Source organism: Leucopleurus acutus (genome assembly GCF_964270905.1).
Source record: "Leucopleurus acutus genome assembly, chromosome: 11".
Taxonomy (NCBI): domain Eukaryota; kingdom Metazoa; phylum Chordata; class Mammalia; order Artiodactyla; family Delphinidae; genus Leucopleurus; species Leucopleurus acutus.
Genome location: NC_139152.1, coordinates 3,963,937 through 3,988,957, shown reverse-complemented (window position 1 = coordinate 3,988,957; position 25,021 = coordinate 3,963,937). Strand labels below are relative to the sequence as shown.

At 54.2% G+C, this 25,021-nt stretch overlaps 2 protein-coding genes across 11 annotated transcripts; both read left to right on the top strand.

Moving 5' to 3' along the window:
* Positions 1–6,937: 6,937 nt before the first annotated feature.
* FOXM1 (forkhead box M1) lies at positions 6,938–17,827 on the top strand (the record flags this gene model as incomplete). 10 transcript variants are annotated; one of them, XM_082850317.1, is made up of 8 exons in its annotated part: positions 6,938–7,436; positions 8,017–8,168; positions 9,858–10,049; positions 11,060–11,188; positions 11,791–11,835; positions 12,382–12,451; positions 12,599–12,774; positions 16,817–17,827. In XM_082850317.1, 8 exons carry the CDS (start codon positions 6,938–6,940, stop codon positions 17,825–17,827), a joined length of 2,274 nt encoding a protein of 757 aa, XP_082706443.1. The 10 variants fall into 10 exon arrangements, with proteins under 10 accessions (XP_082706443.1, XP_082706442.1, XP_082706441.1 ...); XM_082850316.1 differs by having other exon boundaries at positions 6,938–7,439; XM_082850315.1 differs by having other exon boundaries at positions 6,938–7,439; positions 9,849–10,049.
* A 1,553-nt stretch (positions 17,828–19,380) lies between these two features.
* Positions 19,381–21,292, top strand: TEX52 (testis expressed 52; the record flags this gene model as incomplete). The annotated part of the gene is given in 4 exon segments (XM_082850241.1): positions 19,381–19,417; positions 19,420–19,451; positions 20,739–21,057; positions 21,060–21,292. Coding segments are annotated over 4 exon segments (621 nt in total).
* Between the last annotated feature and the right edge of the window lie 3,729 nt (positions 21,293–25,021).

Genomic DNA, 25,021 nt, shown 5'->3' with positions numbered 1-25,021 from the left:
CTTCTGGAGAGGGTGACCTGATCTAGGTATAGAAGGGCTAGGAAAAGCCAAAGAATGGGGAGTGGGGGGGGCGTTCCAGGCTGAGCAGCAGCACACACCAGGGCAGAGACAGGAAGGAGCACTGCGAATCCAGGCACTCAGCCTCCACGGAGCTGGACACAGGCATGAAAAGACAAAAGGCAAGACCTGAGGAGCGATGTGGTATCAGGCTCAGGGCAGAAAACCAGGCGGACCATCTGAGTTTGGACTTTGGCCTAAGTAGTCACTGAAGATTTTCCAGCGGACGGATATGACCACACTTGGATTTTTTTTTTTAACTTTTACCCCAGATAATTTCGAACATACAAAAAAATAGTTAATAATATAATGAGCTCCCACGTGCCCATCACCCAGCTAAAACCATCAACCCACGACCGATCACATCCCATCCACACCCCATCCACTTCCCCTACCCCTTTATTATTTTGAAAATACTATGTTCCCAGTCATGATATCATTCCTAGTAACACAACTAACACATATAAATATACATATTTATATAATATACATTAATATATATTTATATGTGTAAATTCCTTAAATAGTAAATATCAAATATTCAGGGTTGAAATTTTCAGTTATCTCCTAGGTGCCATGCTTGGTTTTTGTTTGCTTTTGTCTTTTAGACAGGTCATCCAGGCAACAGTGTGAAAGGCGAGATCAAGTGCCCCGGAAGCAGGGGGACCAGTGAGAAGGTAACTGTGTTGCCTGAGAACCGATGAAGCCGGAACCTGGGCAGTGTCAGCAGAGGTGGGAGGCGGGAGGCAGAGGCAGGGCCAACAGGACCCACAAAGGAATAACAAGTCTGAGAACGCGTCCAGTGGGTCTAGCCCCCAGATCAGTTTTAATAAGGGTTCTGTCAGTGGGTTGGTGGGACGGAAGTTTGAGTCGAGAGGTGAACGGGTGGTGCCGGCATGCTGGAGGGAGAGGCACAGCAGGGCTGACTGGTTCCGTTATACAGCGTGATTCCTTCATTCAGTCAACAGCAGCAAAGCAACATACTCTGGTTTATGTCACTGGGCAGTGGAGATACATGTAAAGAGAAATCAGGACGAGGTCTCTACCCTCAAGGAACAAACATTTTAGGGAGAACACAGGTAATGAATACATCCATTTGTTCATTCATTCATTCAGCAAATATTTACTGCGTGCCCACTGTGTTTTGGGCACCATTACGGGTGCTAGAAATATATAGCAGATTACAAAATTAAATCCCTGACCTCATGGCGCTTACGTCTAGTTGGGAAGTGATTAGAGGTACAGAGAAAAGTGAAGCAGTGTAAGGGGTTGAGCTGACCCAGTGCTACTTCAGACAGGGTCGTCGGGGAAGGCCTATCTGAAAAATGATATTTGAGCAAAGACCTGAATGAAGAAAGGAGAACAAGCAGACAAGAGAAAGATGTGAGAAAGAATGTTCCAGACTGAGAGAACAGTTAAGTGCAAAGACCACAAGATGGGAATGTGTCTGACTTGTTCAAGAAGCAGTAGGGTCAGCATGGCTGAACTAGAGAGTGGCAGGAGGTGAAGCCAGTTCACGTGACACAGGGTTAAGGCAAGGGTAAGGACTGGGCTGAATTATGCTAGGTGCAAGAGGAAGTCACCGCAGGGCTCTGGACAGGGAAGTAACACAGTCCGATTTATACTTTTCAAAGATAGCTCTAGGTGCTTTGTAGGAAAGGTGGGTTGGGAAGAGGGGGGACAGAGAAAGGAGGCAGAGAAGCGAGGGGGAAGGCTCTTGCAGGAGCCCAGCGGGGAGATGACAGTGGTAACAACCGCTCCAGGGAGAAGTGCCGAAGTTCACGCCTTGCTCAAAGTCCCCAGCCTCTTGGGGACACCACATTGTTCAGCAGTCCTACTGTGTCCTTGATCAACTCATTTTCCACAAAGGTTATCTTAAAACTTTCCCACTGTCTTAAAACTTCGGAACTCTTCTTCTCTCCAAACCAACCGCCTTACTTCCTACTTCACAAAGAACACAGGAGGCATCAAAGGAAACACTCTCATCTTCCAGAAGGCGAGCTCACAAACCTCAGTACATCTGCATCCATCCTCTTCCTTTCTGCTGTAACTAGAGGTCAGTCCCTTTTGCTACTGTGGCCTCTCCCTCTGGCTGGGCTTTGGAGCCTTCCTCACTCCACACGCCTTTCCCAGGCAATCGTCTGCTGACATGTCAATAACCACCTGGAAGTACACGAGTCAAGCATTTCTATATTTGGCTTAGAATTCTCCACACTCAGGACCCAAACATTCCACTGCCTACGCGATAGCAACTAGATGTCTCAAATGCACCTCAAACTCAAAGCATTTACACCCGAATTCATGCTCGTTTCCCCTGCACCCCCCTCCGCAAAAGTGATCATCTTCCAGGGCCCTTGCTCAGGGAATGGTATCATCATTCATCCAGCTATGCCACCAAAAACCTTGACATTTACCTTTTCCCTCTACCATCCAACCCAACATCAAGCCCTGTCAATCCTACCTCTTAAACGTGTCTTCAAAAATACCCCTCTCTCGGGCTTCCCTGGTGGCGCAGTGGTTGAGAGTCGCCTGCCGATGCAGGGGACACGGGTTCGTGCCCCAGTCTGGGAAGATCCCACATGCCGTGTAGTGGCTGGGCCCGTGAGCCATGGCCGCTGAGCCTGCGCGTCCGGAGCCTGTGCTCCGCAATGGGAGAGGCCACAACAGTGAGAGGCCCGCGTACGGCAAAAAAAAAAAAAAAAAAAATACCCCTCTCTCGAGGAGGGCAGTTGGGGGGAGGTCGCAAAATGGATGAAGGGAGTCAAGAGGTACAAACTTCCAGTTGTGAAATAAATACGTCATGGGATGTAATGTACAGTGTGGTCACTATAGTCAATGTTGTATTTCAAATTTGAAAGTTGCCAAGAGAATCTTAAAAGTTCTCATCACAAGAAAAAAACGTTTTTTGTCACTCTGTGACAAAATGGTGACAGATGGTAACTAGAATTACTGTGATCATTTTGAGGTGTAAATAGGTAATCATTATGTTGTACATCTGATACTAACATAATGTGTTATGTCAATTATACTTTGGGGAAAAAAACAGATTTGTGGGTTTTAGTGACAGTTCAGTATCAAATGTGGGATCAGAATCAGTGGCAATTTTTGAGACTTATTCAACTCAAAATTTGATAAAAGCATTCCTCCTTTGTGAAAAATAATCATCTTACCCTACCCCTATTTTCCTCTCTCTCCACCACCCTTCAAGTCCCAACAGTTCTGACCCAGGGGTAATGCAATAGCCTAACTGGTCTACCCTAACCTCTGGCACCCCCTGCAGGGGGACCTTTTTAAATTGCAAATCTGATCTTGAGTCACACTCCTGCTTAAAATTTTTGAGTTTTGGGTAGGGACCAAACTCCTAGTGGTGGCTGAGGTCCTGTGGCTCTGGTTCCAGCTTCATCTCATACACACTCCAGTGCAGGTCTCTTAGCTCAAACCCTTCAGATATTCTTCAGCCTTTGTGCCGCCCACGCTTCCTCCTGCGGCTTGGCCCTGCACACCTTATTCCCTTGGCTTGGAGGGTCTCCCTCCCGTGTTTGCCTAAAGGCCTCAGATCTCAGAGGAAGCTTTAGTTCATCAGAAATGCCTTTCTCTTGGGACTTCCCTGGTGGCGCAGTGGTTAAGAATCCGTCTGCCAATGCAGGGAACACGGGTTCAAGCCCTGGTCCAGGAAGAGTCCGCATGCCGCGGAGCAGCTATAAGCCCCTGTGCCACAACTACCGAGCCTGGCTCTAGAGACCGCAAGCCACTACTACTGAGCCCATGCGCCTAGAGCCCGCGCTCCGCAGCAAGAGAGAAGCCACCGCACCGAACCGGAGACTCTGTAGCCCTTGCTCGCCCCAGCTAGAGAAAATGCCCCAACGCAGCCAGATTAATGAAATGCCTTTCTCACCTACCATAAGGCAAGATCCCCTTATTTACATACTAAAAAGTTATCCCTGAGCTCTAAGTTATCACTTCGCAGCTGTAATTCTCCACTTGATTAAATAAGCAATTCGCTGTCTGAGCTCCTCTCTGCTCCCATCAGACCGTAAGAGCAGAAGAAAGACCCCGTCTTCCACTGCATCTCAGCGCGGCCTGGCACTCGGTGGGTGCTCAACTAAACGTGTTAACTAAGTTAGTAGATAAAGTCCTTTACTACAAAGAGAAGACTGCGGGGGACGGGAGGAGATCAAAACTCGAAGATTCAGGGTGGAGGCGGGGTTCACCGTGTGCGAATAATTTTTCAGGAGGGAACCTGAACGAGGTCGTAACTGCGCTCCAGGAGCCCTCAGGCCGCTCGGGGGCCCGCGGGCCCGCGACGGTCGCTGGTCGGAGGTCAACGGAGGACAGTGCCCCCAGCGAGGGGGGAAAAGCCCGGGGCGGCGGGCGCAGCGCAGCCGGGCGGGGCGGCCCGGGGTCCCCACTGTCCCTGGGGTCCCCCGCGCCCCGCCGCCCTCCTGCGCTCTCCCCACGAGCCGCCCGCCTCGTCCGCCTCACCCGCCGCCGATCCGCCCGCCCGCCCGCCAGGCCCGCACGCCGCTCTGTCTGCCTCACCCGCCGCAGACCAGCCCGCCCGGCTCGCACGCTGCTCCGCCCGCCTCACCCGCCCAACGAGGCCGCCGTTCCGCCCGCCTCACCCGCCCGGCTGGGCTGCCTCGCCAGCCGTTCCGTCCGCCTCAATCGCCCGGTCGGGCTGTCTCACCTGCCCTTCCCGCCACCGCCCCGCCCGCCTCAACAGCCAGGCAGGGCCCACCCGCCCGCCGCCGCCGCCGCCGCCGCCGCCGCCGGCGTCCCGGCTGAACGCGGAGACAGGGCCGGCGCTGATTGGCCACGCCCGTCACGTGACCTCAACGCTCCGCCGGCGCCAATTTCAAACAGCGGAACAAACTGAAAGCCTCAGAGCGGGACCCCACCCCCGGCCCCGGCCCCGGCCCGGGACCCCCCCCCTCCCTCCCGGGATCCCGGGATTCCCCGCCCCGCAGCCGGGGTCGCTACCCGGCCTGCCGGTGGGAGCAGCGCGGAGCCGCCCGGAGCCGGCGTGTCCGGCGGTGCAAGCGAGGTGAGTGGGCGGCGTGCGAGAGGCCGGGGCCGGGAGTACGCGGAGGGCTGGCTCCGGACGGGGCTGGCGACGGTGCGCGGCGCTGCTGCATCCAGCCTCCCGGCCCTCCTCACCTCTCCCGCTGAGCGCCCCCGGCCTTCCCCCGGGAGGAGGGGCGGCCCGCTTGCTCCGGCAGACGGCGGCTGGGGTCCCTCTGAGCTTACTGCGCTGGGAGCCGAGGCCGACCTGCTCGCACACTCCCCTGAACCCCGTTGCTCTCACCTCTAGGCCTCCACTCCGCCCTTTCCCAGGACCCTCCTCCGGGTTCCGGAGACCCTCGCAGCCTAGCCCTGGTCTGGATGTGGGTGAGTCCCGGGAGCCGCTCCGGAAGTCTCCGGGCTAGAAAGTGTTGGCAGTGGTAGCAAGAGGCTGGTCAGAGTAGAAGGGAAAATTAAGCTTTAGACCAGGAAGTTATCTTTTGCGGGTGGGGAGCGACTACTAGTATCTACTGGTTGATGGGTGGAGGGAGGGAGGCCGGAAGAGATAGGAGGTGGAAGTAAAACTGAGATTTGAAGGTAGAGGAAACCTAGATATACAGGAAAAGGAGGCAGAGTGGAGAGGGTCTGTGGATTCTAAGCAGATGGCAAATGTCAGGCGAGTGTGACAGTCAGTTTAGGGAGAACGCAGATATCCTAAAAAAGGGACAGCCCATTCCTCTGTCGCTCAGAGTACCTCTCACTAGAATTTCACAACTTTACACAATGGTAGAGTATTCCACAGATCTGTTAAAATCAAAAAACACAACTTTTAAAGATAAAACAGTTTTCCTTAACACTACAAAACCACCTTAGCACACTGAAGATAGCACAGTCTGTTAGTCAGAAGACAGGGATAACAGTCTTGGTTCTGGAAGAGAAATTAAGCGATACAGTCACATGCTTAGAAAGTCAAAATATGAATAAGCACATGCAAGTACTAAAATGTCACTATATAAATAGTTTGCAAACTGTAAAAGAAAAATGTATTTTTTTTTTTAAGAAAGGCAAGGATAATAGCCTGTGAAGTGATGTCACCCCTTAGCGTTACCCTGGGCCTTGAGTAGAGCAGTTTCCCCCTTATCTGAGGTCTTGTGAGCTGGAAGATGATTTCTTCAGTGGTGTGACAATAATGGTACAATCTGCCTTTTTCCTCTGATTTTGTGGGCTCAGATCCTTTAATTTATAAAGTAAGTTGGTATAAAAAATATGTGGTCCACGCTAGAATGGATTATGGGATCAGAGTCTTGTCAGGATGTCCTATTCCATCATTCCCGTCCCAATAGTCACTGCAAGGGATCTGTGTTACAGTAGGAAATAAGAGACATTTCCACATTTTTGTAGCTTCCCTATTTATTTCTGTAGCTAAACATTCTTTTTTGGCCACACCGCGTGCCATGTGGCATGTGGCATCTTAGTTCCCTGACCAGGGATTGAACCCTCACCCTCGGCAGTGAAAGCACCAAGTCCTAACCACTGGACTGCCAGGGAATTCCCAAAACATTCTTAAGCTCCTAGAGCTTTGACTATGTTGACCTACAGCCAACCTAATCCCACTTTCCCCCTTTGAATTTCCTCTGTTTGCTTCAGTTTTAACTTTTGTCAGTAGAACTCATCTCCTTATTGTCTGTGGTCTTTACAGAGCCCCAAGGAGTATTCACCTGGGCCTGTGGGCTTATGCTCCTGGTCATGTGATGAGGAAGACCCCTCCCTAACAGAACCTCCTTCTCAGCCTAATAAACCTCTGACCTCCTGCTGCCCCTTGTGCTTTCCAGGGTCCATGCTTGTCATTCTCAATGGAGAGTGAAAGCACAGATTCATAATGAAAACCAGCCCCCGTCGGCCATTGATTCTCAAAAGACGGAAGCTGCCCCTTCCTGTTCAGAATGCCCCAGGTGACACATCAGAAGAGGAGCCTAAGAGGCCCCCTGCCCAACAAGAGCCTGCTCAACCGCAGGCCTCCAAGGAGGTGGCCGAGTCCAACCCCTGCAAGTTTCCAGCCGGGATCAAGATGATTAACCACCCGACCATGCCCAACACGCAAGTGGTGGCCGTGCCCAAGAATGCCAATGTCCAGAGCATCATCACAGCGCTGACTGCCAAAGGAAAGGAGAGTGGCAGCAGCGGGCCCAATAAATTCATCCTCATTAGCTGCGGCGGAGCCCCCACTCGCCCTCCAGGACCCCAGCCTCAGGGCCAAGCCAGCAATGATCCCAAGAGGACCGAAGTGATCACCGAGGCCCTGGGACCAAAGTCTGCATCCAAGGACGTGAATCTTCCTAGACCAGCTGGAGCCCTTCCCGGGCAGAGATGGGAGAACTGTGGTATGTGGTCTGTAAGGCAAAGGGCTGGGGAGCTAGCCTTCCCTCTCTGGTGGTGAGGACTGCAGTCCGCCACATTGACGCTTAGGACACACAGGCGTCTGCCCGAACCGGGGGAAAGTCTTGCCTTTCTTCATCCTAAAACCTTGACCCGGATCCTTTGGGCACTGTCAAAGGGGTTGCAATGTAATTTAGCATTTCTACTCCCTTCTTTACATTGGAAAAGGATTTGTTTATCGTTTCTAGTTATCCCCTGCATTGACCACATACGGAAATAGGAATCTTTCTCCATCTTAATGAAGGAGAAAGCATAAGGAGGAAAAGTGACTTTCCTTGTTGAGATGCTCAGTCATGCTTTTATGAGGTCGCCTTGACTGAGCTCTAAGGCTCAGTGTGGCTCAGACTGAAATGCAACTTGAACCGTGCTCCTGAATTTCTCCCGACATCCTAATGGGGCGGAGTACCCGGGCTGTGTTCCCTGTCCCTCAGGGCAGAGGTGATCCCTAACTGCCACCTTCACCGGGCCTGCTGGGCTCGGGATCAGGCAGCTAAGCGGCGTCTTGGGTTGTTTCCCCCGTAGCTGGCGGCGAGGCAGCCGGCTGCACGCTAGACAACAGCTTGACAAACATCCAGTGGCTTGGAAAGATGACCTCCGATGGGCTGGGCTCCTGCAGCATCAAGCAAGAGGCGGAGGAGAAGGAGAATCGTCACCTGGAGCGGAGTCAGGCTAAGGTGCGCTGTCCCGTCACTCACTAGGGCAGTCAGAGCTGGTGCAGGGAATTTCTAAGAAGGGAAATCAAGCGGCCTGTGGAGTAGAATTTCCAAGTTCTGGTATTAGCACTCACTTAGTGTGACTCTATATAATTTGGAGCTCCCTTTCTACCTGGGATCTTCCCCCCCCCCCCCCCCCCGCCCCCGCACCTCCCTCGCTCCTACCTGTGAAATTTCCTTGAGGGCAGACTCCTGTGGCTCGCTCTGTACCCCCTCAGCACTGGGTTTAGTACTGTGCCCTTAGTAGGTATTGAGTAAGTATTCAGGAAATAATGAAGAGGTCTCAGTTTGGAAAGCCACTTGAACTTTAAAGAGATATCCCAACAGTATGAAAGGAATACAGCATTTTTAACAAGATTGTTTTATTAGAAGATAACTTAATAGCAAATAAAATGAGTTAGTTGTGAATTTTAAATACCTCTCCAGCAATCAAAATTGATTTGACCCATTTGTGTAGCCTGGGTTTGTTCTTCATGGTTGCCCTTTGTATATACCCTTTAATCCATCATTCAACAATATTTATTTTTTTATCTTTTTATTTTTTCCTTAAATAATTTTTATTTTTTTAACATCTTTATTGGAGTACAGTTGCTTTACAATGATGTGTTAGTTTCTGCTTTATAACAAAGTGAATCAGCTATACATATACGTATATCCCCATATCTCCTCCTTCTTGCGTCTCCCTCCCTCCCACCCTCCCTATCCCACCCCTCTAGGGGGTCACAAAGCACTGAGCTGATCTCCCTGTGCTACACGGCTGCTTCCCACTAGCTATCTGTTTTACGTTTGGTAGTGTATATATGTCCACGCCACTCTCTCACTTCATCCCAGCTTCCCCTTCCCCCTCCCCGTGTCCTCAAGTCCATTCTCTATGTCTGCGTCTTTATTCCTGTCCTGCCCCTAGGTTCTTCAGAACCCTTTTTTTTTTTAGATTCCATATATATGTGTTAGCATACGGTATTTATTCTTCTCTTTCTGACTTACTTCACTCAACAGTTTTTAAAAGGGAAGATTTACGTGGATGTGTGCATAGGTGAAAACTGAACTGTTCACTTAGAACTTGTGTACTTTGCAAAGTTATAGCTCAATTTTCTAAAACATGGATGATCAGATCTTTGCCTGCGACTTAGCCAGATGTGTGCCCTGCTGACATTTGTCTGTCCCATACCCTTGGGAATATTTCTCTTGTACAAACATTGAAAGGAGGTGGGTTTATTCACAGCACATCAGGAGTAGAAATCAGACTAAGACCTAAGTCCCTCGACGCTCAGGTCTGAAAAATGGGTGTAGTTTTAACATACAGTTGATGCTTTAAGAGTCATAACATGTACCCAGACTTTCCTGAGAGGTTTCAACTGACAAAGACTGGACTTCTAATTATTATTGGGCAATATCTTCAAAAAAATGACTGACGACAGAGAAGTGGTTCTATGTTTGGAGACTGGATTAGATCACCTCTAAGATTCTCCCTAACTCTAAAATTTTATTCCATGGAATAGTGGTCTCAGGTGATTTGTTTCCAGTACAATTCTATGGGATAAAATGTTTCTCTAGGGGATGTTCTTTGGGGTGGGGTGGGGCGGGCGAGGTCTTGTGAACTCTCCGTGTCATCGCCTTTTCTCTTTCCCTTTGGCTTCTCAGAACGCTCAGGTTGAGGGGCCCCTGGGAGCATCGGCAACCTGGCCGGACTCCGTGTCTGAGCGGCCACCCTACTCTTACATGGCCATGATACAGTTTGCCATCAACAGTACGGAGAGGAAGCGCATGACCCTGAAAGACATCTACACTTGGATCGAGGACCACTTCCCCTACTTCAAGCACATCGCCAAGCCAGGCTGGAAGGTACCGTGTCCTGTAACAGCCACAGTCAAGGTCAGTCCGGCCCAACAGTTTGTCTACACGGAAGGGCAGTGGTCTGTGTCAGGTGCAGAGGGAGCAGTTAAGTGCCAAGGATGCTAGAACCTTCAACAACCATATCTTTTGGATTGGGACTCGATCCTGCCGAATCCAGACAAAAGCATCACTAACAGCCCTGTAACCACTTCACCTGTCGCTACCCTGGGTTGATGGAGACTCCAGTACAGCACAGAGCCCACTTCTGTGCTACACTGAACAGCAGCTGGAGTGACTAAGTAGCTTTGTGAAAAGATATTAATGAAAAAAAAAACCTGTAGGCCTCACGATCCAAAGACTCACCTTCTATAAAGTCACATTTCTTCTCCAGAAGGCGGGGATCTTTTCCTCCCGCTCACGGGAACACAGATGCCTGGGAGCCATAGCTCACGCGGGACTCAGAGCCACAGTGCAGGCGCCCCAGCAGATGCTCTGTCCCAGGCCAGCGGGCCTTTGTATTGTTCTCCCCACAGCAGGACAATCAACCTCACATTCACCTCAACTGAATTCCCAGCAGCATAATTTTTTTTTTTTCTTTTTGGCCATGCCACGTGGCTTGTGGGATCTCACTTCCCCGACCAGGGGTTGAACCTGGGCCACAGTAGTGAAAGCCCAGAATCCTAACCACTAGGCCACCAGGGAGCTCCCTGGCATCGTAATTTCTTCACTCGCCTCTCTGGCTACTGGTTGCCACCCACAGCCTCACTCCTCTTTCCCAGCCCCTGACAGCTGTCCAGGTCTCTGCTTTATCGCCACCTCAGGAATGGCCCCAGTCTCTGTCCCTACTGGGCAGACGGGTTGATGGCTCAGGTTGCCAGCTCCGCCACGCGGAGTGTCACAGGAGCTGCCAATAGGCAAGGTTACGAGGACACAAGGCCTGGGCCTGATTTCCTTGGGGGACGTCGGCGGTGGTGTTTGCAAAGCCAAAGCAGCTGATGAGTGGCATCCTCTACTTTCAGAATTCCATCCGCCACAACCTCTCCCTCCACGACATGTTTGTCCGCGAGACGTCAGCCAACGGCAAGGTCTCCTTCTGGACCATCCACCCCAGTGCCAATCGCTACTTGACGCTGGACCAGGTGTTTAAGGTAAGCATCCGAATAGGCCAGTGTTGGAGGTCATGAGATCCATCGCGAAAGGAAAGAAGTCCTCTTGGGACGAGCTCGTCCGGTCAGGGTAGAGTTAAAGGCCAGCCAGCCCGTAAGGGATGGTACACTTCTCTGCTAGACCAGGCCGCAGAGAGGACTCTCTGATCCAAACACGGGACCTCCTGGGGCAGTGTTGCCCTGTGATAAGAACTGCCTGGAACACTTGTTAAAATACAGCCTCTGGGCCCCTCTCTTGGGGCTTCTGACTCAGTAGGCCTGGGATGGGCCCAGGAATATGTGTTTTTAGCAAGAATCTCAGGTGATTCTTACAGAGGAAGTCTGGGAAACCTGGTTTTTAAAAAGCCCTTCTTTAGGCCGGAGAGCAGAAACGAAGCCCCCTGAATCTCTCGTCAGAAGCGACTGCTTTGGAGTTTCAGAGCGCCCACAAGGGCGCCGCTAGCTGCCCTCGTCCTCCCGGGAGGGACCGTTGTTGAGGGTGGCCCTCGGCGTCCATCAGGAATAGGTTTGCCCGGTCTGGTCAGCTTGACTGCACTGGTGGTAACTCCGTCTCATTTCTCTCCCACGATGCCTGACACCACCAGCCACTGGACCCAGGGTCTCCACAATCGCCCGAGCACTTGGAATCAGTAAGATTCTTTCCCTCCCGCTCGGGGCTCGGCCTTGCCTCCTTTCCACGCTCAGCATGGCTTCGGTGACAGGGACAAGACATTAGCAGGAAAGGGAGCCTGTGGCTGGGTACCTGCCAGCCCTGAACGCAGAGCACCTGAGCTGCTGGGTGTTCAGGACACGTGACCTCCACCTCCTCCTGCTCCCATGGGCTCATCACGGTGCCCCAAGCAGCGCGGCGCGTGGCAGGAGAACCCGCCATAGTCTCCCTGCAAGATGGTGACTACGGTGCATGGCACGGGCCTGGAGGGCGGCCGTCTTTGCTCTCACTTCTCTACCTGGCTTTTCTCTGCCCCTCATAGAGCTCCGTGCTTTGCATCCCGGGGGTGAGGACACCTGGATGAGGTGGTAGGACCGCCCACTGCCGTGTGTCTGTGCCACCACCTGCCCAGGGCCAGGCGGTCGGTTCGCTCCATGCCCGGTACCGGAGCAGCTGGTGGGGTTGCCTGCCTCGTCCCCATGCGTCTCTGACCCGGTCTCTTTCTCCCCCTCTCTGCCCCAAACAGCAGCAGAAACGACCCAACCCTGAGCTCCGCCGGAACGTGGCCATCAAAACCGAGCTCCCCCTGGGCGCACGTTAGTATGGGGGAGCCTGGTCCCGGGGGGCGCACCTGTAGGGAGCAGACTCGGGGGTCCCAGCCCAGGGAAGGAGAGCAAAGATCCCATAGCCTGGAAGGGGCCTGTCCCTGGGTCCTGCTCCTGACCCCTCCCGGTCCCCCCCAGGGCGGAAGATGAAGCCTCTGCTGCCGCGGGTCAGCTCGTACCTGGTGCCCATCCAGTTCCCAGTGAACCAGTCCCTGGTGCTGCAGCCCTCGGTCAAGGTGCCGTTGCCCCTGGCAGCCTCACTCATGAGCTCAGAGCTCGCCCGCCACAGCAAGCGAGTCCGCATCGCCCCCAAGGTCAGTGCCTCGGGTTCTCTCTGAGCAGAGAGTCCAGTCAATTAGAGATTCTGCCAAGTGTGCCTTGAGAAGCTTACACGTCTAGTTGGTAGACAAGGCACCGGTGCATAGGGAAATGCAACAGCATCACAAGAGCTAACAAGGAACCTTCCATAGGACGTAAGGGATGTTGGAGGGCCCACCCATGCCTGATGAGTTTACAAGAGCTCAGACAAGGGTGATTATAACAGATGGGCTGGGACGGTTCAGGAGGAGTTCACAGGGAAGGAGGTTTTATAAAGTAGATTTGGGCAGCAAGCAGGTGTGGAGAGGGCCTTTTTTTTTTCTTTTTTAAATTTTTATTTATTTATTTTTGGCTGCACCGCGCAGCCTGAGGGATCTTAGCTCCCCGACCAGGGATCGAACCCTCACCCGCTGCACTGGAAGCTGGAAGTGCGAAGACTCAACCACTGGACTGCCAGGGAGGTCCCTGGAGAGGGCTTTGTAATGGGCATGCCCTGGAGGCCCCCAGTAACAATGGTATAGTGATGGGCCAGTCTAGCTCTGGGTTTCTCAGCCTCCATACAGCTGACATTTAGGGCTGGATAATTCTTTGCTGGGGGTGGAGGGGTGCTGCCCTGTGCACTGAAGGGTGTTAGCAGCATCCCTAGTCTCTCCCCACTAGATGTCGGGGGCACCGCCTGGTGTGACAATTAAAATGTCTCCAGGTGTTGTCAGATGTCCCCTGGGGGTAGTTGCTCCTGGTTGGGCATCAGTGGTCTAGCCTCGAGGGCTGAGGACAGTGAGTTAGGACCGTGCCGTGACGCAGAGAAGGATTTGCGAGCAGGAGCTGGCCTGTAACAAGTACAGGAAGGGCCCCTGTGCCCCTTTCTCTGAGATGGAAGTAGCGGGGGCTCCAGATAAAGAGCCTTGGGTTTGCTTTTGGTTTTTGTTTTCGTTTTGTTCTGTTGTTTTTGGTTTTTTGGGTTTTGGGGTTTTTTTGGCCGTACCACACAGCATGCGGGATCTTAGTTGCCAGACCAGGGATCAGACGCATGCCCCCTGCAGTGGAAGCACGGAGCCTTAACCACTAGACCGCCAGGGAAGTCCCTGTTTTTGCTTTTGTTTTTTTAATTTAAAAAATATCATTTTAGGGCTTCCTTAGTGGCGCAGTGGTTGAGAGTCCGCCTGCCGGTGCCTGGGACACAGGTTCGTGCCCCGGTCCGGGAAGATCCCACATGCCGCGGAGCGGCTGGGCCCGTGAGCCATGGCCACTGAGCCTGCGCGTCTGGAGCCTGTGCTCCGCACCAGGAGAGGCCACAACAGTGAGAGGCCCGCATAACGCAAAAAATATATATATATATCATTTTAATATACATAAAAGTATACCTACCAGCATAGATAATTTTACATAAATGCATTCCTGTGGTTGTAGCATGTACACTGTTTTCGTTTCAATGCAGTCTTTTACATCTCCTTTTCTTCTTTTTGCTTCCCCTTGCCTCACCTTCACCCGTGTCGCCCCTGCTCCCCGTGATGAGCCATGTTGACAGTTTAGCATGCTTTCTCCCACTTGTTCATGCTCTTAGTATACTCTGCATACGCCGATCGCCACAGCCATGTTGTACACGCACACACCACACACAGCGTTGAAAATGGGATCGTATTACACTTTTTTTTTTTTTTTAATTTATTTTTGGCTGTGTTGGGTCTTTGCTGCTGTGTGCAGGCTTTCTCTAATTGCGGCGAGCGGGGGCTACTCTTCGTTGTGGTGCGCGGGCTTCTCATTGCAGTGGCTTCTCTTGTTGCAGAGCACGGGCTCTAGGCGCGCGGGCTTCAGTAGTTGTGGCTCGCGGGCTCTAGAGCTCAGACTCAGTAGTTGTGGCTCACAGGCTTAGTTGCTCCGCGGCATGTGGGATCTTCCCGGACCAGGGCTCGAACCTATGTCCCCTGCATTGTCAGGCGGATTCTTAACCACTATGCCACCAGGGAGGCCCTACACACACTTTCTGCCCCAGGGAAATTCTCCCAAGTCACTTGGCATCACTTTAATTTATTGTTTTTTGTTTTTTACTTTTTTGAGGGTTTTTTTTGTTTTTTAATTTTATTTTTTGGCCATGGCAGGCAGCATGTGGGATCTCAGTTCCCCAACCAGGGATAGAACCCGTGCCCCCTGCAGTGGAAGCGCAGAGTCTCAACCACTGGACCACCAGGGAACTCCCTAATGCATTTTTTTTTAATTTATTTATTTAATTTATTTATTTTTGGCTGCATTAGGTCTTTCTTGCTGCACGCGGGCTTTCTCTAGTTGCGGCGAGCAGGGGCTACTCTTCGTTGCGGTGCGTGGGCTTCTCATAGTGGTGGCTTCTCTTGTTGCAGAGCTCGGGCTCTAGGTGCGTGGGCTTCAGTAGTTGTAGTACACCGGCTCAGTAGTTGTGGCTTGCAGGCTCAGTAGTTGTGGCGCATGGACTTAGTTGTTCCGCGGCATGTGGGATCTTCCCAGACCAGGGCTTGAACCCACGTCCCCTGCATTGTCAGGCGGATTCTTAACCACTGCACCACCAGGGAAGCCCTGCATTGTTTTTTAATGGCTACATAATATTCCATGGTGTGGCTCTGCCGTACGTTTTCCAACCATTCCACTTTCACGGGCACATTATGTTTCTAGGTCTTTTTGCCCTATGGCGAACATTGCAATAAATATCTTTGCAAGTATCTTTCTTACTAGTGTTTTTATTTCTGTGGGAGAACCAGACATGAGATTGCTGAGTGAACAGTTATTTTAAAGTTTATTAAATATTGCAAGATTGGCTTCCAGAAAAATCTGTGATAATTCACACATCCACCAACAAGACCTATGTTTGCCAGCCATGGGTGTTATCAGTCTTCTTAATATTTGCCCCTCTGTGGTGTATGAAGGACAGCTCCTTGTTTCATTCTATCATCCTTTGCTTATCGGTAAGTCAGCACCTGCTCACTGCGTTTGGTCACTGGGAATTTTTCACTGTGAGACGATTATTTATGGACATGGCCCATCTTCCTATAGGGTTTTGCTAATAATTTGTGATTTCTTTGTTATTAAAATATTAACCTGTCTTTTAAGATTTTTTTTTTTTTTCTGTACGCGGGCCTCTCACCGTTGTGGCCTCTCCCGTTGTGGAGCACAGGCTCCGGACGCGCAGGCTCAGCGGCCATGGCTCACGGGCCCAGCCGCTCCGCGGCATGTGGGATCTTCCCGGACCGGGGCACAAACCCACGTCCCCTGCATCGGCAGGCGGACTCTCAACCACTGCGCCACCGGGGAAGCCCCGATTTTACATTTTTATGGAGTCAAGTATGTCTCTCTTCTCTTTTACAGCCTCTGGGTTTCCAGTCTTGGTTAAGAAGTTCACCCCCCGCCCCTCAGATTGTACATGTAGTTTCCTAGATTCTCGTTCAGGATTTGTGTGGTTTTAATTCTTCTGTTTAAGTCTTTGTATATGGTATGAAACAGCCATTTATTTTCTCTCAGATGGATACTAAGTATGCCAGCACCATAGGAAACGCTCTGTCTTTTTTTTTTAAATTTTATTATTATTTATTTAACTTATTTATTTTTGGCTGCATTAGGTCTTTGCTGCTGTGGGCGGGCCTTCTCTAGTTGCGGCGAGCGGGGGCTACTCTTCACTGCGGTGCGCAGGCCTCTCATTGTGGTGGCTTCTCTTGTTGCAGAGCACGGGCTCTAGGCGCCAGGGCTTCAGGAGTTCTGGCGCACGGGCTTAGTTGCTCCGCGGCATGTGGGATCTTCCCGGACCAGGGCTCGAACCCGTGTTCTCTGCATTGGCAGGCGGATTCTTAACCACTGCGCCACCAGGGAAGCCCAGGAAACGCTCTGTCTTTTACCCCCAGAATTGAACTACCACCTTCATCATCTAGTCTCATGTCTAATAGTCTTGAAGACTTTAGAAAGACAAAAGAGGATCAGTACCCGCATGTCACTTGTCTTAGTCATGAACTTGTGTCCCACCTGCTGCCTGGTTGAATCTCCAGACCTGGCTTTCACCTTAACCTGCTTCCCTTCCAGGTGCTGCTCGCGGACGAGGGCGTCGCCCCTCTGCCCACGGCAGGACCAGTGAAAGAGGAGAAGCTCCTCCTTGGAGAAGGGCTGTCTCCTCTGCTTCCAGTCCAGTCCATCAAGGAGGAAGAAGTGCAGCCTGGGGAGGAAACGCCACACTTAGGGAGACCCATCAAAGTCGAGAGCCCGCCCCTGGAAGAGTGGCCCTCGCCCTGCCCATCTGTCAAGGAGGAATCGTCCCCCTCCTGGGAGGATTCGTCCCACTCCCCCATCCCCAGGCCCAAGAAGTCCTACAGCGGGCCCAAGTCCCCAGCCCGCTGCGTCTCTGACCTGCTTGTCATCAAACGCAGGGAGAGGAGGGAGATGAGCCGGTCTCGAAGGAAACAGCACCTCCTGCCCCCCTGTCTGGACGAGCCGGAGCTGCTCTTCTCCGAGGGCCCCGGGACTTCCCGTCGAGCCACAGCAGGGTCCTTGCGGCCTGCCTCCCAGCTTGGCTCCTCCCAGGAGGAGGGCGGGCCTTTCAAGACACCCATCAAGGAGATGCTGCCCATCTCCTCCACCCCGAGCAAATCTGCCCTCCCCGTGACCCCCGAATCCTGGAGGCTCACGCCCCCGGCCAAAGTTGGGGGGCTCGATTTCAGCCCCGTACGAACCCCCCAGGGTGCCTTTGGGCCCCTGCCGGACTCGCTGGAGCTGGCGGATCTCAGCGCCACCCCGCTGAAAAGCGTCCCCCTCTTTGACTCCCCCCGAGAGCTCCTCAATTCCGAGCCCTTTGACATCACTGCTGACCCCTTCAGCGGCTGTCCCTCCTCAGATATGGAGGTCCCCAAGCCAGGCTCCTCCGAGCCGCAGGTTGCCGGCCTCTCGGCCAACCGTTCTCTAACAGAAGGCTTGGTCCTGGACACGATGAATGACAGCCTCAGCAAGATACTGCTGGACATCAGCTTCCCCGGCCTGGAGGAGGACCTGCTGGGCTCCGACGACGTCGGCTGGGCTCAGTTCATCCCCGAGCTGCGGTAGAGACAGGACCGCACCGCTCAAGCCGGCGGCTCTCCGGGCGCTCTGCGCCAGGACAGCAGGCGGGGGCCGTCTGCTCCTCCAGCCCACCTGGCCTGGTGACGCCAAGGCAGGCGTCACGCCAGAGCCGCCACTGGGCCTTCTGCAAGCCGCGAGGTCCTGGTGACCAGTCTCCGTGCCACCCACTCCCCAAGAGAATCTGATTCCTCCCTCCCTACTAGGAGCTGTGGGTGGGAACAGCAAAAACAAGGGTGAAAAGAGATGAGGAGCCCCCCCCGCCCCCGACTGTTTGTGCCTGTGCCCAGCCACCCCCCACCTTCCCTGCTGCGGGCAGGGTGGCCCTTGTAAATGGTGTATATGTTCCTAATTATCCTCTAATTATAAACGTAAACCTATCTCCTTAGATCATTATCTAGAGACTGCCAGAAGGGGGTCACGATAACCAGGAGGTTCAGTTCGCTTCTGTTACTTGCTTTTGGTTCCTGCAGTAGGAAGGGCTGCAGTGCACAGTTCCTCCCAGGTCCCTCCCTCAAGGGTTCCTCACTGTAGGTGCCCCGATACGCGAGTCAGCCTGCCAGGATCCCTCCTACTGCCACTGCCTCCCACCTGCCCACGTTTCCAAGTCAGCTTTCCTGCAAGAAGAAATCCTGGTGAAAGGGTCTCTAATTATGGGTCCAGAGTGGGGCGGGGGCAGGGAGGCACCTGGAGCAGAGTGGGTGCCCAGATGTGCCCGAGAGACGAGTTAGGAGGTGGAGGCCGGCTGGCCTGTCTGCCTGCCTGTCTGTGCTGGTGCCGCAGCTTTGCAGAGAACCCAGCTTTGCAGAGAGCCGCCCTGGGCCCCAGCTGACCGCGTGCACAGCCCCCAGCTCCAAAACACTACTGTAACTACCTACTCAATAAAGCCCAGGGGCACATGCTGGTCTGTGGCGCGCTGGTATCTGGTCCCTACGGTGTGAGGGGGCTTGGGAAGGAAAGTGGGTGACGATGAAAATGGTTGTGACAGGGAAGATGCAAGGCTTGAAGCCAACACGGAGCCCTGGAAGGAGAGTGCAAAGGGCTGTGGCCCGGTCACCTCCCTCCTCCTCCCTGGCACGTCCTCCCAGCTCAGCAGTCAATTGGCAGTTTTCCCAGTGCCGGGCCTGCACAGCCAGCCTCTTTTGGGGACCTCTGAACCTGCTGGGTCACTTAGGCCTTCCAGGGCTCCCTGAAGAAAGGCCTACCCAGGGGCACGCGCCCACCAACATTAGGGAAGGATGGGCCCAGTTACAGGCGCCTCATGACCACCTCCACCCCCAAACGGAGGCCTGGGAGCCAGCCCACACTGCTTTTCTGCCCCCCACCTCGAAGCAGCTCCTGTTAAGAGCTCTATTCCCCATCTGCCTCACCTGAAAGGCAGCCAGGGCCCGAGGGACTGGTGAGCCCTCCCAGGGAGAGGTAAGGGCCTCCTCCCTGCGTCTCCACCCAGGAAGCATCACCATAGCAACCCCAGCAGCAAACAATGCTGGCAAGAAGGTCTTCCCTACAAAGCTGCCCCTCCTGCAGGGAAGCCCAGGAAAATGGCCAGCAACCGGCAGAGATCGCCCAGGGGGCAGCGTGACCCGCCCGCATCAGAGAACCTTTCCTGAAGGCGGTGGGCGGGGCCGCATCTCTGCAGCTGCCTTTCTGTACCACACTGGGTGAGGGGCTGTCCCCAGCCCCACCCCCTGCCTGCCCCCTGCCCGCCCTGGGGTGGGCCTTGCTTTCTCCCCTCCGGGCCCGTGAACCCTTGTCCTATGACCCTGTGAACACGGAGCTCAGGGCAGAGGAGAGGAAATGTCTGGTTATGACATCCAGACCCACCCCTGCGGTGTGCGTGTAGACATGACTAAGGGGACTGGGCCCAAGCAACAGGTGAGTTTTGGGGATCAGAAAAGTCCTAGCGGCTTCCCTGGTGGCGCAGTGGTTGGGAGTCCGCCTGCCGATGCAGGGGACATGGGTTCGTGTCCCGGTCCGGGAAGATCCCACGTGCCGCGGAGCGGCTGGGCCTGTGAGCCATGGCCGCTGAGCCTGCGCGTCCGGAGCCTGTGCTCCGCAACGGGAGAGGCCACAACAGTGGGAGGCCCGCGTACCACAAAAAAAAAAAAAAAAAGAAAGGAAAAGAAAAGTCCTAGTGGGACGCAGAGGCATTTGGAGGAGCCTGGTGTCCTGAGTGGCACAGACTCAGTGCCGGCTCTGCTGCCCTCACTCTGTGCCGTGGGCAAGTTATTCACCCTCACGTGCCTTGCTTCTTGCATCTTTGAGATGCAACAAGAACACTTACTCGCAAGGTGTGAGGGTTAAATGAGATGAGGATAAGTATTTCGCAGTGTCAAGTATATATCTGCCACTGTTGATTTCACAGGGGGTGGAGGGGCGCCAGAAAGGAAAGGAACCCACATCTGGATGCTTCCTACACGAGGGGGATGCACCAATGACAGAGCAGCGGGGGACGGGAGGGGCGGGGCAGAAAAGCTCCAGCCCCATTCCCTGGAGAATGGTTTCCCTTCTGCACTCTGCTTGGAAGGGGCGTTTTCCCTCACACCACCTCAGGTCCAGTGTGCCTGGAGAGGAGCGCCAGACCCCAGGCAGGAACGGGGGCCCCAGGATGGGGGGATGGTGAAGGCAGAGTGAGGAAAGAGAAAATGTCAGCTGAGGAAAGAGCCTGGGAAAACACAACCTGATAGATGGACAGAGGACAGTCTATGAGGACGCGTGCAAATCATACCAAGCGGCCACGCGCTCTGGGCAAGAACCGAGAAAAGGTCCCGTCCTGCCCCAGCCCCCCGCCCCCGGCCACCCGGTCCCGATGAGAATCTGGGTCTGGAGGCCACGGGCAGCTCGTCCGCTCCAGCCAAGGAGAGGCAGAGGGCTCCCAGGCTCCCTTGTCTCTCCCTAGATGGTCCACGCCCACGAGACCCTCCCGACGCCCCACACGTGGGCTCAACGCGAGTTCGTCCTCCCCAGGGAGTCCTCAGAGCTGCCCGGCCTCACCCGGCAAGCCTACCACCAGCTGGCCCTGAAGCTGCCACCCTGCGTGGAAATGAAGGCCAAGGTGCGTCATCGACTGGCCTGCCCCTGGAAGGATGTGGCCCAGCACACCTGGGGCTTCCACACGTGGCTGCATGTGGGACGTCTGCCGGCCACCTTCCCCGCCAGGCCTGACAGGCCCTATGACAGCAACGTCTGGCACTGGTTGATGGATTCCAGGGCTCACCGCCACCCCCGGCAGAGCCCCCGGTGCCCCCTCCATCCTGGATGGGTCAAAACAGCTTTCTGACCTTCATCTCCTGTGCTCATCTCTTTCTGGACGCACAGAGGAGGCAGCAGGTGATTCTCAGGACAGTGAAGGAGCTGAGAGAGGTGGGGAAGCTCACGCTGAGGAGTGAGGTCAGGGCACCCCTGCTCGATGCCAACGGCGATGTCCTGCCCCCGAAGAACTTCAAGAAGTAAGAGGAGGGCTTCCCTGGTGGCGCAGTGGTTGAGAGTCCGCCTGCCAATGCAGGGGACGCGGGTTCGTGCCCCGGTCTCGGAAGATCCCACATGCCGCAGAGCGGCTGGGCCTGTGAGCCATGGCCGCTGAGCCTGCGCGTCCGGAGCCTGTGCCCCGCAACGGGAGAGGCCCGTGTACTGCAAAAAAAAAAAAAAAAAAAAAAAGTAAGAGGAGCTCCCTCCTCGGGGAGCCCACCCAACACACCCATGCCCAGGGGACCCCTCCCTCTTTCCGATTCCTGTTTCTGACGTCTTACCGTCCCTCCTCTGGTCACCTGAAAACTCAACTCTGTCCAGACGTAGCTGGAGGGACCGGGTGGAGGCCAGGGAATGACAGCCAGGGGCAGGGCTTGGTTACTTAAGGAAAATGTAGGGGAGAGAGCGGTGTATTGATACTTGATGCCTGCCAGGCCCCTGGGATACAGAGAAATGTCATTCAGTCCCTGCCCTCAAGGAGCTTCTGAAAGGCAGGTACCAACACACGTGCATGGAAAGACAGCTCTCAACACCAGCCCACGTGTGCCAAGTACCCAAAGCGTGAGACAGACAACGGGTGTTGTGAGGACGTCAATTATTAATAGAAAGAGCCGAGAGCCCGAGGCAGAAGCTTGGATTAAACTCCAGACTGTGTCACTTTGGCAAATGGCTTAGTTCTTCCAGACTCAGTTCCACGGTTGCTGAAAGATGGGTGGGGAAGGGGGGAGTGGTGAGTGCCGTGCCCACCTCACTGCGTGAAGATAAAGTGGCTGAACGGACACATAAAGTCACCATAGCAAACACAGACGTTATTACAGAAATTCAGAAGCGGGGGGTGTCGTCTGGAGCACCGCCCCAGGAAGGCTTCGTGAGGCGGGCTAGAGGGGTAGAGGCTGGGAGGGGAGGAAGGCTTCGGACGCGTGGAGAGGAGGGGTGGCTGGTGTGAGCAGAGGCAGGAGTGGGGAGGGACTCTCCCTCCCTGCCCATCGTGGGCATGCACGGGGCGTCTCCACTCCACTGCCCTCTAGGCTCTGGGCGTGGGTGGCAGGAAACAGGGAGAGGAATGCAAAGCGTGTCTCAAACTCCAATCCCATCGACAGAAGCCCCAAGGGACTGGAGTGGGAGGCTGCGGAGGTGTTTAATCTTTAAAAGAAAAAGCCAACAGTTGGTGATTTTGAGAGACGATTACTAGGACCTCGACTTCTCTCTGCTGTCTCGCAACGCTGACCACTGACGGCTACTCCGTACTAACTCTGGACACACGGACGTGGGGAAGACTCAGATCGCTGCTCAAACACCTCACAGCCAAATGGTTCTAATCACTTTACTATATTACTTAATCCTCCCACTACTCCCTGAATAGAAACTACTATTATCAACCCCCTTTTACAGATGGGGCATCTGAAACACAGAGAGGTCAAGTATCTTGCCCAAGTTTGCACAGCCAGTAAGAGCAGAGCTGGGATTTGAACCCAGGGAGCACAGCTCCGGGGCTTCATTCTTTTTTTCTTTTTTTTTTTTTTTGCGGTACGCGGGCCTCTCACTGCTGTGACCTCTCCCGTTGCGGAGCACAGGCTCCGGACACGCAGGCTCAGCGGCCATGGCTCACGGGCCCAGCCGCTCCGTGGCATGTGGGATCTTCCCGGACCGGGGCACGAACCCGCGTCCCCTGTATCGGCAGGTGGACTCCCAACCACTGCGCCACCTGGGATCCAGGGCTTCATTCTTAACCACCACGCTTCACCTCCCCTCCTGTCGGACCCAGGAATCAGACAAGTTCACAACCAACATAATGCTCTATAAAGGTAGCAGGAGAGAAATACAGTATCATCCACAGGGAGCTCGGCCCAGTGCTCGGTGCACAGGGAATATGTGTGTATGCTGGCAGAAGCGGCCAGGCCCTGGGAGTCGAACAGAACTAGGCTGGAATCTACCATCGCAAACTTGCGACACAACTTCAACATTCTTAAATTCCTTGAGCTTCACTTTCCCCAGGTGTGTATTGGAGATGTACCTGGTACCTCTCGGGGTATGGTGTCTGGCAGGGAGAAGGGGCTCAATAAATCATCTCTGTGCGAGAAGGGTCCTGGTTTCGCAGGCTTGCTGCTGTAGCCCGCCCCTGGAGCAGGAATAAAGGAGGAGGTGGCATTGGAGCTGCACCTTGAAGGGCATGTGAAGTCCACCAGGTGGCAGCAAGAGAGAGAGGGGAGGCCCGCCCAGTCTTGTGGCCCCTGCGGAGCAGCTCTGGAGGGGCTTCAGATGAACCCCGTCTAGGAGATGAGACAGCACATTCTGAGCAAGAGGACCACGCAAGGCTTCCAGACGCCCATGATCATGGGGAAGCAGGACATTTACCTGCAAACCCCGCCTCCCTCCAGTCCGACAGTACGTTAGAATCACCGGGCCCACTTCAGAAAAATGTTGAGGTTTGAGCCCCACCCGGGAGAGTCTAACTTGCTTGGCCTGGGGGAGAGTCCAGGCACCGGTGTTTCTAAAAAGCTCCCCAGGGTGATTCTAACAGGCAGCCAAGCCTGCGAACCTCTGATCAGCAAATGGGAGGATACCTGCTGGGCCAGGGCAAAGCACGTTGAACGATTTGCCAATATTCAACCCTGTTGTACAAAAAGTGGACTTCCCAGTGTTGAACCAAATACCGCAGGTCTGCAGGAGAGTGAGCCGTGAGACCGGTGTCGCAGGGCAGCAGGGCAGAGTGGGAAGGGCTCCTGGACTGCGTTTGTGGAGAAGGTGGGGCTTGGAGGACAGCTGGAATCTGGACGACCCCCTTACAGGCTACGTGTCCGAAGGATGGAAGATTGACCCACCAGATAACATGATTTCACCAGCCTAACGCCAAAACGCACACACAGGGTGCAGGCCGTTGGGCACAGGTCAGTATCCAGGTGGGGAGAGAGCTGGAAGGGGCCTCCACAGTCTGATGGCTGACAGCTGGCGGAAGGCAGCATCTCCTCCCCTTCTGCCCCCTCCATCGTGCCCAGGTCTCTCCTTTGACCTCTGTCCTCTCCACACCCCTTCCCCCCCGACAGGTACCGGCACATCTCAGCTGGTGGAAGGTGTGAGCCTGGAGGCCTCCAGCTCATGCCCAACCCACTTCCCAGTGATTTCGCCAGGAGCTGGCCCTGCCCAAACCCGCTGCCTCATTACCGGGAGAAGACGGTCAAGTTGGCCTTGCTGCCCAGGGCGCCTCTGAGTCAGGATCTGGTGAGGAGTCACCAGACCCTGCTAGTGGACCGGGTGGTCTTGCCCCTCCATTATCTCTCCAGGGCCCATCCTGGCAAAACCTTAGCGAGAAGGAGAAGACCTGGACACATCTAGAAGAGCCTCCAGATGGGTGGAGACTGCAGTGGGCATACGGACCCCCAAGCCCTTGTGTTCTCAACCAATGTACCTTCAGCAAGAAGGCTTGGGTGGCTGAAGGTGCAGGCTTCTGCAGAACCGAGCCCCTGCACCATCCTCCCAACTTCATCTGTACCCCAGGCTCCTGAAGATTCTACTGAAATTCTAATTTGTTCTGTCACCCTTGGAGGACCCCTCGCGGCAGGTAGGAGCACGGGTGTGGTGGGGAGAGCAGAGGGGGATCCAGTTCCTGCAGACTGCCGAGGAGTGGGGAGGGAGAAGGGGTGTGTGTGTGTGTGTGTGTGTGTGTGTGTGCGTGCGTGCGTGAGTAGGTGTGGAGGGGGAGAGGCGCTGTAAGAC